The sequence below is a fragment of the Sciurus carolinensis genome, chromosome 3 (assembly GCF_902686445.1).
Source record: "Sciurus carolinensis chromosome 3, mSciCar1.2, whole genome shotgun sequence".
Lineage (NCBI taxonomy): Eukaryota > Metazoa > Chordata > Mammalia > Rodentia > Sciuridae > Sciurus > Sciurus carolinensis.
In genome coordinates, this window is record NC_062215.1 from 130,527,884 (window position 1) to 130,545,685 (window position 17,802).

The following is a 17,802-nucleotide window of genomic DNA, read 5'->3' on the forward strand; positions in this document are numbered from 1 at the left end:
ACCTTAGGAAATGGTTCGCCTGCTTCTACCTTTGCCCAGCTGTTCTCCACATAACCCAACAGTGGTCACTTTAAACTTCTTTTATAGTTAAATCCTGGCCTTCCTAGGCTGTAGTCCTCTTGGGCTAGTTTCCTGAAGAATAGAATGAAAAGCCTGAATGGGATCCCCAAACACTGTTCCTCCTTCCCCACCCTAGGGAATTTTCTACAATTGCAAAAATGAGGCCATGTTTCTGGAACTGGCCTAGAAAATATAGGAAACTTTGGGAATTTGAAAATGTAGCCACAGGAGACTAGGGCTCATTTTAAACCCTGTATTTAATTTATGTGCTTTACTTTTGTTTTTAAAGTTCTTTCTTAATACCAGCCCTCCTTTTTTTTTTTTTTTTTGACTTTTTTTTTTAATTTGCTGTAAGAACAAAAATAAAAACCAAAACCCTTTGATATGTACATTTGAGTGGGAGCTTAGTGCCATCCATTTACTAACTTTTAACAAGATCTTTGTTAAGGATAAACATGGACTTTTTACAAATATGTAAGAATAGTGTAAAATATTAGAAATGCACATTAAAAAGATTTTATGTTTATCTGAAATTTCTGTTTAACTGGTCATCTTTTAAAATCATTGACTAGATTTGACAATCCTATAATCAAACAAAGGAAAGGTAACAACCAAAGGATAAAAAGATAGGAAGAAAGGTTATGTGGAGTAGTTGGGTTGCTTTTATTATTTTTCCCTTTGTGGTATCTAGTGTCATCCTACCATGTATGTAGAAAGGAATGATATGATGCTAAAATATTTAATTTATGTAAGACAACCTATTAGCACAAATTGAGCAGAGTTCCACTGAAGTGCATAATTATGCATCTTAAAGTATTTATTGTGTGAAGTGTGGTCTTATATATGTGTATGTGTATTGAATTGACCTGGAAATATTTCATATCCATCAAACAGAGGATCCTGACTCCTGAATAAAGTCCTCTAGGTACAAGTCCTCCTAAGAGTCATCCAGTCAACAGTAACTGAGTGTGCCATAGAGGAGGCATTGATTTTCAGATGTTTTCTTCACTTTTAACCACATAATTAATCCTTTTCCTATAAATTAAAATTCCCTTTAGGTTTCCTCTGAACTTACCTCCAGTCATCTTTGGATAAGTTTATCAAAATATTCATTTCCTCTTCTTGCATAAGTCGATAAGCAGCACTCACGTGGTGATTCTCGAGGACAGACCGATCGTTATACAAAATGGCAACATCTGACCTAAGGATTAAAAAAGAAAATGCCCAGTAGATGATTTCTTTAGACTTCATGGATGTCTAATAAGAGATACTCAAGTTTTGAGTCATCTCATTAGTAAACATCTTATAATTGAACACATAAAATTATAGAAATCCTGTTTCCTACTTTTAAACTGTATGATGTTTTATATAGACTTTATTTTTTTAGAGCAGATTTAGGTTCATGGAAAAATTGCAGAATTTACAGAGATTTCTCACATATCTGCTGCCTCCGCAAATACATAACCTTCCCCATTATCAATATCACCCTACTGACGAATCTGCAATGATATATCATCATGACCCAGTGATTACAATTTACTTTATGTGTGTGGTTCACTCTTAATTTCCTAAATTGTTTGAGTTTCCACAAAGGTATAATGACTTGTATCTACCATTTAGTATCATATAGAATAGTTTTATTGCCCTAAAAACTCTCTGTATTCCACCTATTCATCTTTCTCTGCCCCTGACTCCTGACAACCACTCATGTGTTTATTGTCTCTGTAGTTTTGCCTTTTCCAAAATGTCATAAAGTTTGAATCATATAGTACATTGTCTGCTTAGATTAGCTCCTTTCATTACTAATATGTATATATGTTTCCTCCATGTCTTTTCAGAGTGTGATAGCTTTTCTTTCTTAAGTTCCAAATCATGTTCATTTTCCTGAGATACCACAATTATTTAGTTAATCATCTACTGAGGGAAATCTTGTTTGCTTCCAAGTTATGGCAATTTGAATAAAACTGCTAGAAACATCAGCATACAGGGTTTTGTGTACACTTCAGTTTTCAACTTTTTAGGTAAATTCCAAGGAATGTAACTACTGGATCATTTGGCAAGTGTAGGTTCAATTTTGTAAACTGCCAATCTGTCTTCCAAAGTGGCTGTGCCATTTTGTGTCCCACCAGCAACAAGTAAAAGTTCCTGTCATTCTAACACCTCACCAGCATTTGGTGTTGTCAGTGTGCTGGATTTGGGTTATTCTATTAGGTGTATTGTGGTATCTCATTGTTTCAATTTGCATTTTCTTGAAGGTATCTTTTTTGGAACATGTTTTATATACTTATTTACTGTCTATCTTCTTTTCCAAGATGCCTGATAAAAATCTTTGGCTCATGTTTTAATCAAGTTATTTATATTCTTATTGTTGAGTTTTAAATATTATTTGTATATTTTGGATAATAGTCCATCATTAGATATATCTTTTGCAAATATTTTCTCCCAGTCTCAGGCTTGTCTTTTCATTCTCTTAACAGTATCTGACAGACCATGAGTTTTCACTTTTAATGATGTCCAACTGATAGTTCTCCCATGGATTGTGCCTTTGGTGTTGTATTTAAAGTTATTATTAAACCTGAGGTCATCTAGATTTGCTGCTATGTTATCTTGCAAGAATTTTATTGTTTTGTGTTTTATATTTAGGTACGTGATCCTTTTTGAGTTATCTTTTGTGAAGGGTATAAAGTCTGTGCCTTAGTACATTTTGTGCTACAATAACAGAATACTTGAGAATGAGTAATTATTAGAGAAAAGAAATTTATTTTTCATAGTTCTGGAGTCTGGCAAGTTCAAGATGAAGGTATTGTCTTTGGTGAACATGTTCTTGCAGCATTATCACATGACAGAAGGTAGCTCATGGTGGAAGAACAGAGTCCAGACAGCAAACCACTTCCAAGAGCCTTCTATAACGGCATTAATCTACTCATGAAGATAAAAAACCTAATTATTTCCCATTAGGCTTCACCTCCCCAGATGATTCCACTGAGGATTAAGTTTCCAACACATGAATTCTAAGGAACACATTCAGACCATAGCAGTCAGTCTCTGGGCATAAGTCTATGTCTATATGTATATATGTATCTATCTATATATTTGTACATGAATGTTTAGTTTTTCTAGCACCATTTATTGAAAAGATTATCTTTGCTCCATTGTACTGTCCTTATTAAATTTTCATGGGTGCATTTTTGGGCTTTATATTGTGTTCCATTTGCCTATTTGTCCAGTCTATCACCAATACCACACTGTCTTTTTTTAAAATTATTTATTTATTTTTTATTTTTTACAGACTGCATTTTGATTCATTGTACACAAATGGGGTACATCATTTCATTTCTATGGTTGTGCACAACGTAGATTCATACCATTCATGTAATCATACATGTACATAGGGTAAGATGGCTGTCTCATTTCACCATTTTTTCACACACCCCCTCTCATTTCCCTCTACATAATCTAAAGTTTCTCCATTCTTCTCTTACCCCCTAGCCTGTCCCCCATTATATATCATCATCCACTTATCAGGGAAAATATTTGGTCTTTGGTCTTTTGGGATTGGCTTATTTCACTTAGCATGATATTCTCAAATTCCATCCATTTATTTGCAAATGCCATAATATTCTTCTTTATGGCTGAATAATATTCCATTGTGTATAAACACTAGCCAGAGCAATTAGACAGACCAAAGAAATTAAAGGGATACAAATAGGAAAAGAAGAACTCAAGCTCTCACTATATTTAGAGGATCCAAAAAACTCCCACTAGAAAACTTCTAGAACTAAAAAATGAATTCTTCAGCAAAGTAGCAGGCTATAAAATTAATGTACATAAATCTAATACATTTCTATTCATAAGTGATGAATCCTCTGAAAGAGAAATTAGGAAAACCACTCCATTCACAATAGCCTCAAAAAAAAAAAAAAAAAAAACTTGGGAGTCCATCTAACAAAAGAGGTGAAAGACCTCTACAATGAAAACTACAGAACACTAAAGAAATGGAAGAAAACCTTAGACAATGAAAAAATCTTCCATGTTCTTGCGTAGGCATAATTAATATTGTCAAAATGGCCATAATACCAAAGACGCTATACCATACTGTGTTGATTACTGCAGTTTTGTAGGAAGTCTTGACATCAGGTATTGTCAAATGTCCAACTTTGTTCTTCTTTATTATTATGTTGGTTATTCTGGATCTTTTTCTTCTCCATTGCAAACATTAGTATCACTTTCAAAATAAGCACACAAAAACTTCCTGAGATTTTAATGGAATTGCATTGAATTTATAGATCAAGTTGGGAAGAAATCACATCTTGATAAGATTAAGTCTTTCCATCCATGAACATGGATTATCTCTCCATTTATTATATTTTTTATCAGAGTTTTATAGTTTTCCTCATGTACAAATTCTATGTATTTTGATAGATTTATAACTACTATTTCAATTTGGGCATGCTAATGAGAATGCTCTTGTGCTTTTCAATATCAAATTCCACTTGTTCATAGATCACAATCTATTAACCTTGTGTCCTGAAACCCTACTATAATCACTTTTATTTACAGGATTGTTTTTTGTTGTTGTCATTTTGTTATTATTGTTCTTTCAGATTTTCTACATAGCCAATCATATCATCAGTAAACAAAGATAGGTATTTCTTCCTTCCCAATCTATATACCTTTTATCCTTTTCTTGTCTTATTGACTTAGGACTTGCAGGATGATATTAAAAATCAGTGTCTTGATGTTGATCTTAGTGGGATAGCTTCAAGTTTCTTATCATTAAGTATGATGTTAGCTGTAAGTTTTTTGCAGGTGGTCTTTTTTCCTAATTTATTTGTTTACATTTTAAGTTGGCCAGTAAAAATTGAATATGTTTATAATTAACAACATGATGTTTTTGAAATCAGTATACATTGTAGAATGGGTGGATTGAGTTAATTAACATTCTACATTATCTTACATAAAATTTTGTGGTGAAAATATTTAAAATTCACTCTTAGAAATTTCCAAGAATATAGTACATTGTTCAAAACTATACCCGTAATGTTACACATTATACAATAGAGTTCTGTAGGGGTTGGGGATGTAGCTCAGTGGTAAAGCACTTGCTTAGCATGCACAAGGCCCTGGGTTCAATCCCTAGCACCACAGTAAATAAGTAAATGAATGAATAAATAAATAAATATATAAAACAGACCTCTTGAACTTATTCCTCCTAACTGACTAAATTTTATATTCTTTTACCAACATCTATGTAACTGGTTACCTCATCCCTTGGTAACACTTTAGGATATACTCTTTATCAAGTTGAGGAAATTTCCCTCTTTTCCTATTTTATTGAGTTTTAATCATAAATGAGTGTTGGATTTTGTCAAATACTTTTCCTAAATCTATTGACATGATCATGTGATTTTTCTTCTTTTGCTTCTTGATAGGATGGATTACATTAATTGAATTTTGAATGTTGACAGGCATGTGTACCTTGAATTAATTTCCACTTGGTCATGTTTCTTATTTTATTTTTAATTATCATAATTTAAATACATTTATGCCTTTTACCTTTTAGTTTGTAATCCAAATACCTATGAGATAATCTAGATCTGCCAGAAGAAAAAAATGACCTCACGTTCTCAAAGTCCTTTGTATCTTAATGATTATTACCCTCATACCCTCATTCCTTTGAATGGAAAGTACTTTCAGTAGATGGTGGTGATGTTTGTGAAAATCATTTGTTCTATTTGTGATTCTAGGTTTTTTTTTAATCCCTTACAATGTTGTGATTAAATCTGAATACTATGGATCCTTTAACTTTGAATTAAGATGGAAAAATAATTTTTTATTCAAACTTGAAGTATACATTTCTCTACCAATCCATAATAAACAATTTTTTCAAAATGATGACTTCATCAAGAGAAGTTTATCATTTCTTGCCTACCTGTATTTCTAAGTAACTAGATCATCAAATAAACTACTTCAAGTTACACTGGTTGTTCTAGCAGAGTGTAAAAATTCCAAGCATTCTCAGTTCTATATAATGTAGCCTTCGGTTCTACATCCTCTGCCCTTCTAGGTTGCCACATCATTTCTGGGCATGGAAGGCACACAGAGCCACTATCTTCAGTGTCTTAAAACGACAACTCATTAATTTACATTGACAGAGTAGAAGTAGATACCAAAAATATTTGGGGAAAGGAAACTCAAGCCCTATAGCGACTTTGCTTGTATTTCCCCTAACACCTTGACCCTCACATGCTCCTTCCTGCTAGAAACATTTGCTATTCACTGGAAAACTACCTTACTCAAGACTGACCATTTCAGGCTTTTCAGTGGGTGAAGTCCTAGTTATAGTCTAACATTTGCCCTGACACTATTCTGCAAGGACAAAATTAAGAACAACTAAAGTTACCAGCAAAATAAAACAAAAAGGTGGGTTGCTATGTGAGATGATATATGTTAAGTTGTTTCACAATAGTAACCATTTTAATATCCATATGTATTACACAAATCATGTTGTATATCTTAAAAATACACAATAAAATTTAGTTTCTTAAAAAATAAAGAACTAAAGAAATTTGGTATGTGCTGCTATCAATCTATTCAAGATCTGTATCTGATAGTCTGCCAGATATACAAAGCTTCATTACTAATCTCACATAAGAGAAGTGTCCTTTTAGGCACTACAAAGATCTCTCTTTATTATAGTGCTTCCAACACTATAATAAAGGTGAAATAGCATATATATTGAGCTACTAGCATATGTGTCTAACATAGACTTCCTTCAATAATCTTAGTTAAGGCTGAAAAAATCCCTTACCAATATTCATAACTTAATATAGAGCAAGCAACTAGGAAAGCATACATGTAACCCTGTTTAAGAGGTAATTAAATATGGGAGCTGGGGTTGTAGCTTGGTGGTGGAGCATTTGCCTAGCATGTGTGACACTGGGCTCGATTCTCAGTACCACATATGGATGAATAAAATAAAGGTCCATTGATAACTAAAAGAAATTTTAAAAATAAGAGGTAATTAAGTAGATCTTGCCTGGGTAAAATACCATGAGTCTTTCCAGAAATTTTCTGAGATCATAGGAAAAAAATTATTTTCCGATAATTTCATTTGTGTTGAATGAACCCAAATACAGCCATAGCAGCTTTGTCAGGGTTGTGATATGATACTGCTCCAAGCACTACTGTCTCTCCCATTCAGAATAAGCAAAGATTTGTTTCTGAACCAGATTTAACTGTAATAAGTGTACATGATTTTGTCTCATAAATCCAGTAAGGATGCTGAGAATACAGCATGGTCTTAATATTTGAGATGGTCTTTAGCTGCTAGGAAAAAACAAGACTATAAGCAACATTCAGTATCCATGGTAACATGTAGCTTCACATTTTCTGTTCATGAAGAGGAAATTATTTCCATTTATTTACACTTCCTAGAATTTTATGCATTATAATACCTGTATTGAACTCAAATCTCACCTGGCTTGATGTTCTAAATTACTTTTCAGTCATTTCGTCTTATATGGCAAATGAGTTCCAATATTAGGAAAGCATTCTAAATACAAGTAAAAATGAATAATATATAATACAATAGAATTATTGCTATCAGTGACATATGACCTTATACGTCCTTTGACAAAGTTTGAAGGCAATAGCAACAGTTAAAAAGCACGTTATATTGTTGCATTTTGTTCATTACAGTTTTTGCTCATGGCATTTTCAAGCTCATGTAGAATTAATCCATTAAATAATTGGCCCTGTTAGACAATTTATGAAAAACCAAGTAAAATATAAGGCTTCCCCCATTTTATTCACATTCTTAATATAAAATTGAAAAAGATTGATTCTTCTTCTTCCCCTCTCTCTTCCCTCTCCTCATCTTTTTCTTCCTTGCCTTTGTCTTTCATCCTCTTTCTCCTCCTCTTTCTTTTTCTTCACAGTGCAAAGCAGAAAATAATTAAGACACTTCATCCAATTACAGATGATTAGAGAAAGGAGAAAGTTATATATGGTGACCTAGCACTGTGGCTAGGAAAAGTCAGTCCATCGTCTTCACTTTTCAAAATAGAAGGTAAGAAGTACTCATTGGTAACAATCACTTGCTCCCTTCTCCAAACTCTAAAACCATTGTCCTGTACAGAGCTGAGCTCAGTAATGATCTCCTTTAATTGAAATTCTCCTTGTTAAGGATTCCATGGATGTAGAGACTTTGATAGGTCTTTTTTCTCTTTGATGCTTAACAGTATACTTTGCAATTACACATAGATCAGTAACTTTCCTACTGTCCAACCAGATTCCAAGAGTTTCCTTTTTCTTTTGTTGTATGTCATGCTGGGGAAATTGGATTTCCTCCCTTCCAGGGGTGGGTCAGAATACCTTCCCCAACATTTCATTGTTTGAATTTCAGTCCTTTCTCTGTCTCCAGCAACAGGGCATGAAGTATAAGCACATCTCATTCAATCTATAAAAGATTAGATCTACCATGTATCTTTCTCTGGTTGAGAGAGCAGATTGTGTCCATAACTGGATGTAGAGTATGTCCCTCAGCTTCACATCCTGGCACTGCTGTCCCTGACTGGGTGCATTTGGATAGGGTACTTCACTACTAGAAATCTTTGACTTTGCTTCTTATACTGTGAGGCTTAGACCAGATGATCTACAATATGAATCTCAATCACTCTAGATACTTTTAAATTGTAAAATATCTAATATCTTAATGAGCTGTTTCTATATTCTCCACATCAAATTATAACACCTCATGCCCAGAAAATCAGTTGCTCAAAATATTTCTGTTAAAAACCCAAATGAACCAAGCACATTAAAACTTGCACATGTATACTGCAAGCAGCTTTATTCTAAGTGTCAGAATTTGGAAGTAACCAAGATTTCTTTCAATCAGTGAATAGATAAACTGTGATATATCCATACAGTGGAAAATTACTCAACAATAAAAATAATGAGCCATCAAGCCATTAGACAACATAGAGGAACCTTAAACATATATTGCTAAGTGAAAGAAACCAGTCTGAAAATGGTATATGCTTGCTATGTGATTTCAACTACATGTCACTTTCAGAAATAATACTACACAGAAAACTATTTAGAAAACTAATACAACATTAAAAAGGTCAGTGGCCGCCAGACACAAAGGGCGAGCAAAAGAGGAATGAATGGTGAAGCACAGGGGACTTTTAGGGCAGTGAAACTGTTGTGTAGGACACTGCAATGGTAGCTACATGACAAAATATGTTTTTCATAACCCATAGAATCTGTCAAAAAAAATCTGAAACCCAATGCAAACTTTGGACTTTAGCTAATAGTAATGTATCTATACTGATTCATCAGCTGTGACAAATGTACCATACTAATACCTAATGTTAATAACAGGGGAAGCTATAGGGCGGCAGGGAAGTATATGGGAACTCTGTGCTTTCTGCTCAATTTTTCTATAAACCTATAACTTCTCTAAGAAATAACGTGATTAAAATGAAACAAATAAAAAAAAAGTAAGCAGATTTAGTTTTCCTTCAATTAGAACATAGTTCTATAGTGGTTCTAGAGAATTATCAGTTTCTTAGCTTACACTTCCCTGTTATGCATCCTTGACTAGTGGAAGACTTTGGATATATCAGAATACCACATGTATACAGTGACTTGGATCCTGATGAGTCCTGGACTACTACTTCATAGGCACTGATGTCTCTACCTAACTAAAAAAAGCTTAGGTTATCTTCCTCTTATAGACTGAATTGTGTTTTCCCCCACATTTGCATGTTAAAGTCCTAACCCTCCATGGACTATATTTGGAGATTAAGCCTTCAAGGATGTAATTGAAATTAAAGGGGGTAGGTAATAAAAGGGTGCTACTTAAATCTAATATGACTGATGTCCTTATGAGAGGAGAAAGAGATACCAGGGGAGCATCTTCATTGAAAAAAGACCAGATGAGAACACAGCAAGAAGGTAGCTGTCTGCAAACCAAGGGGAGAGAGGACTGAGAAGAAACCAAACCTGCTGAAATTTGTCCTTTAGAACTATGAGAAAATAAACCCGCATTGTTTAAACCACCCACTTTGTTGTATTTTGTTATGGGAGCCCTAGTAGACTAATGCTTATCTCTAGTATTTTGATTCAAATAGCAGGATTATAATTATCATTAAAGAATCTTTTTTCAATTATTTTAAATTTAGATCTGACACTGGTCTGGAAAAATAATTTCTTTGATCTCTCCATTTTTTTCAGAAGTACAAATTATTACTTTCAAATATATAATTACACCAAACCAATACCTTTAAAATATATTGCAAGATTTGTCTCAGGTATATATACATGTCTCATATATATATACATGTGTAATAGTTTACAGTATAAGTTTTGGGAAGAGAGAAATTTTCTTACATATTTTTATGTTAAGCTGTCAAATATGTCATAAAATATACATAAGATTCTTGAACAATACTGGTTGTTTTATTTAAATGGTTATGGCTTAAGAAATTTTGATAAAAATCCACTAAACCTATTCTTTTTAGAATCTTTATTTTTAAAAATAAATAATATGCAGAAAATTTAATTTTAAATTTTAACTTATAAAAGTTAATACATTATTGAACTTACCTTGTCTGAATATGAAAGTTGTTTGTGGTCCCTGTATGTTCGTAATCATGAATGGCGGCAGCAAAAACCATTGCTAAAATTTCCAGTTCAGTGAGCCAGTGCTAGTAAATTAAAGAAAAGTTTAATCATTTTTATAAAGAAGAGAGCATCTTTTCCTATATGAAAAGGATTTTCTGGGCATTCAGTACATGTAACCATATAAAATTATATTACATTTCTTTTAAATGAATTTTTCTTCCATTTCTCCTCCATTAATTTTGTATAATGGATGCTTCATGAGAACACTGATTATTTAAAGGCTTATAAGTTCAAAATTTAAAATTCAAAATATAATTGTCTTTGCTATTTGGAAAAGGAATAGTATTCTATGATGTAAAAGACTGACTAGACTTTGATTTCACAGCTTTACCATTTGGGGTATTTATGAAATTAATTACAGGCTAGTGATTTTTAAATAATAGTTCATACATAATTAAAATTTATTTTTCAGCAATTGTGAAAGACTCCTCTATAAGAAAAATGTCCATCTTAAAAGTTGAAGATATTTACTTGGCTCATGAGAAAATCGAACTCCATTTTTTATTTAAAGATTTAGAAGAGTTTATAAGAATTTACCAAATTTTCTATACATAGCACATGTATGACTGTGCAATGAAACTTAATAGCAATAAAGGAAAGAAAATTACTCTCACTTAAAATCCAGGATCACTTCATATACATTGATCTTTCTATTATAGACTGGAAAGCTGAGCAAAGCTTCTCTATTATTTTAAGTTTATTTACCAACAATTAGTTTATTCATCACTCACATTCTGCACAATACTTTAACTCCACTCTCCAACATGGTAATCACATTTGACAATTTAATTAAAAATAAATGAAATACAATAAAATTAAATTCATTCTCCCAGTTGTACTAGACACAGTTCACATGCTCACTGGTCACATGTGCTAAGTGGTTGCCTTATAATAGGACACCATAGGTACAAAGTCTTTCTACCATCACAGAAACTTCTATTAGCACTATACATAGATGGTACTTGATGGTAGGAATGAAGAATTTTGGAAGAAGGATGGACAAAGATTGGTAGTTAGGGCAGGGTTGGCAGAAAGGGTATTTTAGGTAGAAAGCACAAATGTAGAATGATATTTTAGAGCCCTGTATTAAAGTGCAATTGCTGACAGTACAATTGTGTTTGAGAGTCAAGAGAAGTGGGATAGAAAAAAGGATGGAAAGTATGAGAAGAGTGGATGACCTACCTTGATTAGAGCTGATAAATTTGGATTTTGTATAAAAGGCAATAGGGAGTTGTTGGAGGTCATAAGTCAAAAATGAGCCAAGTGACAATTGTTGAATTTCAAAGTTGGCAAAGACATGGTCTTACTAATCTTTGTTCCCTTCACAGGACTTATTGTGGCATTTGGTATATAACAGGAACTCAATAGCAGCTTGTCAAATAAAAAGTCACTAGTTTTGCATAAGAAGGAGGTAGTCAGGTGTAGCAGAAAAAGACTGCATTCAGACAATTCTGGTTTCAAATCTCTGTTGATCCTTAGGAAAATAAGTTATTTACCCTCTCAGCTACAGTTCCCATTAAAATGGGATTAGTGATCATTCCTCTGTGGGGTTTTAAGGGAAGTTTAAAGTTAACGTATGCACTCTGCCTATCATGAGCCTTGCCTTGTAGTAAAATACAGAATAGACAGCATTTTATGAAACTTACTACTTTAAATACATTGCTTAAGGCATTAAATCTAGACCATAATAGCTAACATATCTTAACTGATTGCAATTCAAGTATAAATGCCTCACAGTTGGATAACTGAAACAGAAATGATTTTCACAACCAAAGGGAGTTGATATAACCAAATGTTCTGGGTTTATAGATGCATTTAATGTGTCATTAAGAGGAAAAAAGTGACCTTATTAATGGCCTGTGTTACAGGTTGAACTGGGACTGAGCCTCCAATATTCCCATTGAGACTGTGGAACTAAACACCATGAAATGAATAGAAATTGAATTAAACCAGATTTTATACCCCAGAAACCCATTGTTTTATCAAAGAAAAGTATTTCCTGGAAAAAAAATCACCTGTTTTCTTAAAGTATGTCTTACCAGTTATATTTATGGATTTATAGATTAAACTGTGGTTTAAAAGAAAACAACATTCACTATCCACTAATATTGAATGTCAAGTTGCAAAAGTAAAGAAAATTAGATAATCAGAGATGGAATATAATTATAGATTATCTCATAAGTATTTAAAATTATTATCTTCCCAGCTGTCAAAATTGATTATAAATATATTTCCTGTTTTTTTTCTAATTAATCTCTGCCTCACAAAAATAGAACATCCTCCCTGAACCCCACTTATTTACTGATATACTGTGACCTTGATAATTAAGTTTATAGTGCAAAATAATTTGGAAGAAGATAAACACTGAACTTTCATGCTTAATTGAGAAACATCTTTTCGGTTTTAGTAAGAGTAGAATTTTGGACTGATTATTAATTCCTTAGCTGTTCATTTATTTTATGCTTATGTCCAATGATATTCTAACTGAGAAAGAGGATGTTTAGATTCATGGATTTTTGTAAATAATTCATGAAGACACACTGGAAATCACGAATCATACCACTCTTCCCATCTAGAATAGTGGTTCAAACAAAACCCAGGTTCTTTTGGGTCCCAGTGGACAGAAATAAAGGGTCAGAATGATGAGCCAAGAGTAAAAGAGACACTGTTCTTCAGTTAAACTTGAGGTTGCATTTAGCTAGAGAAATGCTCAGATAGACTTATCCTAAATCCTCAAAATATATTCAAGGGGTATCTGATTGTTACTAAGTGTATAAGTAACGATGACAGAAAGGGAAAGGAGGGAACCAACATTAGCAAGATACTTAATATAGTCTAATTTAATTCCTATAAACATCCTAGTTACCATTTTGTAGGTAAATATTTTTATCCTTACATTGCACTCAATAAAACTGAATCTTAAGGAAATGGATCAATATCCATGAAGTCAAAGGTAACATAGACATATAGCAAAAGAGCAGAAATTCAAACTAAAATTGACCCCATTTCTGCTCCTTTGGATCACAATAGCATGCACTACTGAAGGAGGCAGCATACTGAACACATTCTTCTGAGGTTTCCAAAGCAGACTTTTTAACTAATTTAATGATATATAAATGAGTGAAAGCTAATTCAGCTTTGATTTAAGACTTAAAATTTTTATATCTGAATTACTCAGTATGTGCACATGATAGAGACAGAAAAGTACATATGTGTATATACAGGGTTGGGAGAATTTCAGGTCAGGATCACATTGACTTCTTAGTTTCTACTGTGTCTAAAAGAAAATAATTAGCAACTCTTTTGGCCTGAAGTTATGGGGATGGACACCTTTTTCCCTCTCCCTTTGACTAGTCTAAGATAGTAAACTGTCATTTACCAGCAAACTGGTATATCATAATAGTAATACAAGGGTATGTGTTGATAGCTATTTGTTTCAGACTCTAGGTTAAATGCTTTACAAATAAGATGTAATGACTCTTCCTATATGGTGATCAGTAGTTTTAACTACATTTTAGTGACAAGGGAACCAAGGTAGAGAGTGAGCCAGTTAGGAAGTGGCAGAGCGTGCTTTCAAATCTTTCTGGCTGCCTCCCAAGCCCAAACCCTTTCTACTCTATCAAATTGTTGTATGGGAAGCCATGTACATGAAGAAAACTTCTACATGTTTTCACAATAGGGACATAATGCCACATTTTCTGTAGATTGATCAGAGCAAAACCAAGTCACTCCAAAGTGTGGGAGACTGCTTTGGGGCATAATCAATGGAGTACAAGTTTGAAAGAAATAGATTTCAAGTCAGCTGTCTTTCTTCTGAGTATTAGAGCAAAGTGCCAACAGCCTTCAAATGCAAGTGTTCCCTGGCCAAGGTCCTTGAATGATTTCATATTTAAAGAGACAGCTGGAGGTAGCTTGGCAGCACTCCACAAAACATTGACTCTTTAGCAAATGGATTATTTCTGCACATCACTGTCACTGTGGCTCAGGGCTACACGTTATTCAAATGACAAAAGGAGAGAAAAGGAGGCAAGCGGTTGTACTAGCATCAAGACTCCCCTGCACTGTCAGCTCTTAGGCTCGAGGGTATCTCTGAGGGCTTTCACAAGCCAGGAGAATGAGGGCTTCCACACAATTCTTTTCAGGCACCATTCCACAGTCCTCAGAACATCTAGCAGATGACAACATGCATTAGTCACCTGACAGTGTCGGGCTATTACTGGAGTGCTCCATAAATGCCATGCTGATAGGACCATCCTGAAATAGCAGGGCATCAGCTAAACACTAATGTGACCCAGGCTTCTCCTCACCAAATCCAAGTGGTGAGAAAAGACTGAAGAGTTTTAGTTAAAAGGATATTTCTGAGATGCTTTGTCATTTCAAAGAATGAACATGTTAATATGTAAGAAATTAATAATCACCTACTACCTACCATCTTTTCATCTAGAGAAAAGCTTGCTAGAATAACTTTCCCAAAACCATTCAGCCAGCAGTGAAACCTGGTTTTGACAAAATAGTCAACACATTTATGAATTCAATCTGCCTTCCCTTTCACCACCTATTGTAAAATTTCTCATCATTCTCTTTAGTTTAAATGCACTTTCCTGATCCTGGGAAACACTAAAGGTCTACCACCAGACTATTTTTGCAATGCGCAGACTAACAGGCAAGTAAAAAGTCCACTGACACATTTTTGCAAAAGGATGAATAAAATTAGGAACAGGTTTCCGTGCCAATCCAGCTGAAGCAGGAAAGTTACATTTATATTTGATAAGCCGTGGCCTTCTCAGAAAGAGACTATGTGATCTACACTAATGACCGTAGCTCTCTCGGAGTCATGCCAGGCCTGGACCAGATTTCCCAACCTTCCAGAGAAAATGAAATGGCTTATTATGTCCTGCAGCAACTCTTCCTTGTCAGTCTGAGGGTAAAGTCATATTGCAGATTTGAATTTCTCTATTTACCCACTAATATGACACCTCTCCCTCCTGTCTTTTCAATGTCACCTTCAGACCAGAGATTCTGAAGTTAAATTAGACTTTCATTTGGCTCCCTTCACACTTGTGGCAAGTAAAACAAAACAAAACAAAACAAATTGTACTTGGGAAGAAACATATTTTAAGATGATGAAATTCTGGTTGCCTCCCAGCCTGAAATGGCATATATTTTCTAATTTCACTTTATAATTAAGTATATATTTTATTATACTTAAGTAGGCATTGTTTTCTCAGTCCACCTTGTTCTGAGGAAATCTAATCAGTTCATTTTACATTTTCAAGTGACATTTAAATAGGTCATTTAAATATGCCATGTTAACTTTTTAAAAGCCACAAAATTTGAGAAAGAAGAAATGCCGAACACTTGAAATAAAAATTACCTTGCCATCAGGTGCAGGAAGAGGCCTTAGCAAGCAAAAAGCAAGCAGATCTAAGGGGCAGATACTAAAGCAGCTTCCTCCAAGTGGACCAGTACTTGCAGCCGTCAAGAAAGCACCTTGTTTTCATACTAATGGTCCATACGCATTAAACCAAGTGGAAGCAAAGTTCAAGAACCAGCCTTATTAAATCAAAACAGTTTTAAAAGAATTTCTAGCTTGCACATGCATGTACACTAGAAAGAGAAACAAGTAATTCAAATATACTACTTTTAGCCAGGCGCACTGGTGCATACCTGTAATCCCAAAGGCTAGGGAGGCTGAGGCAGGAAGATCAAAAGTTCAAAGACAGCCTCAGCAAAAGTAAGATGCTAAGCAACTCAGTGAGATTCTGTTAAATAAAATACAAAATAGGGCTGGGGACATGACTCAGTGGTTGAGTGCCCTTGAGTTCAGTCCTCAGAATCCCCCCAGAAAAGAACAAATATACTACTTTTAAAAAGATGATTTTATCACAAAATATGTACATGTATGAAATTGTGGTGGAATTCCAAAAAGTTCCTTTAATTCCTAGTTGAGCTCCCAGCCAATAGTCATATAAACTGCCAGTCAAGTAAGTGAACCATCCTGGATGGCATGCCCATGATGGTCTCAGATATCTCCAGGCAGAGTTACTAGCTGACCACAATCACATGAAAGACACCAAGTGAGAGCCTCCTAGTTGGAAGTGTTTTAACCACAGAACCTTGAGAAACAATAACAAATTATTTTTTAAATCACTAAGTTTGGAGTGGTTTTTCTGCTGTTGGTTTTTTTGCATGTTTCTAGCAATAGATATATTGGAACATGGGGCAGGAGTGGGATCTGAGCCCTAGGCATTAGAGGATCTACACAATTTAAGAGGCAAAGAAAATGAGGAACAATTTCTTTGATTACCATATAAGACACTGTTGGATGAATCCTAGCAAATGGATTGTTATGTGTAATAAACAACACAGCTGGTTTCCTGGGAGGGGGGAATGTCATAATGATGTTAATTTTCTGCATATGTTAAGCTTGGAGAATCCTGCACATGCTGTAAATTTTCAAGCTTTTTAGGCGTCTATGCTAAGGCCCCAGGGTATTTGCTTGAGATCAAGTTAGGATATAGTCTCTGATACAGAATGATGAGATTATTGAGGATCTCTGGGCCCCAAAGAACCCAAGTCTCAGATCTGAGTTCCAGTTACTGTATCAATAATATAGTTTGGTTTCTGATTTCTAAATAGATGGTTAATGCATATTATGGGATTTGATAGAATAATCCATTTGTGGGAATTTTATGGTACCATCTCAGCCTGTATCAGCACATGAGAAATCAAGAAGGCAAGTAGGATTTGGCGTCCTCATGTTAACAAAGTCCTTGAGGGAAGGCCCCAGCTCTGGCAATCCCAACAGACGAAGCACAGTCACTTGTGCCAATATGCCAATCCGATGAGCAGTGGTGAAGGACAAAAACAAAATTTAATCAGTGTGCCACACTGTGAAGAACAGATAAAATGACCAAATATCTGTGTTCTAGGAACTGATAGAAACTTTGAAGTTTCATAGAAAAGGGGGAAAAAAGACAAGGACTGGGGGTTTGTTTGGAGCTTTGTATAACTGACAGATTATATAATTCATTTCAGGCCATGATCCGG

At 34.3% G+C, this 17,802-nt stretch overlaps 1 protein-coding gene across 2 annotated transcripts in view; it reads right to left on the bottom strand.

Annotated features, from left to right (window-relative positions):
- Pde1a (phosphodiesterase 1A) overlaps positions 1 to 17,802 on the bottom strand; it is a 342,540-nt gene that overhangs the window by 49,757 nt on the left and 274,981 nt on the right. For both annotated transcript variants that reach the window (XM_047542640.1, XM_047542641.1), the window contains 2 exons: positions 10,675 to 10,775; positions 1,136 to 1,261 (listed from right to left, as the gene is read on the bottom strand). In XM_047542640.1, coding sequence (XP_047398596.1) covers positions 1,136 to 1,261; positions 10,675 to 10,775 — 227 coding nt within the window. The remainder of the gene's footprint in view (positions 1 to 1,135; positions 1,262 to 10,674; positions 10,776 to 17,802) is intronic.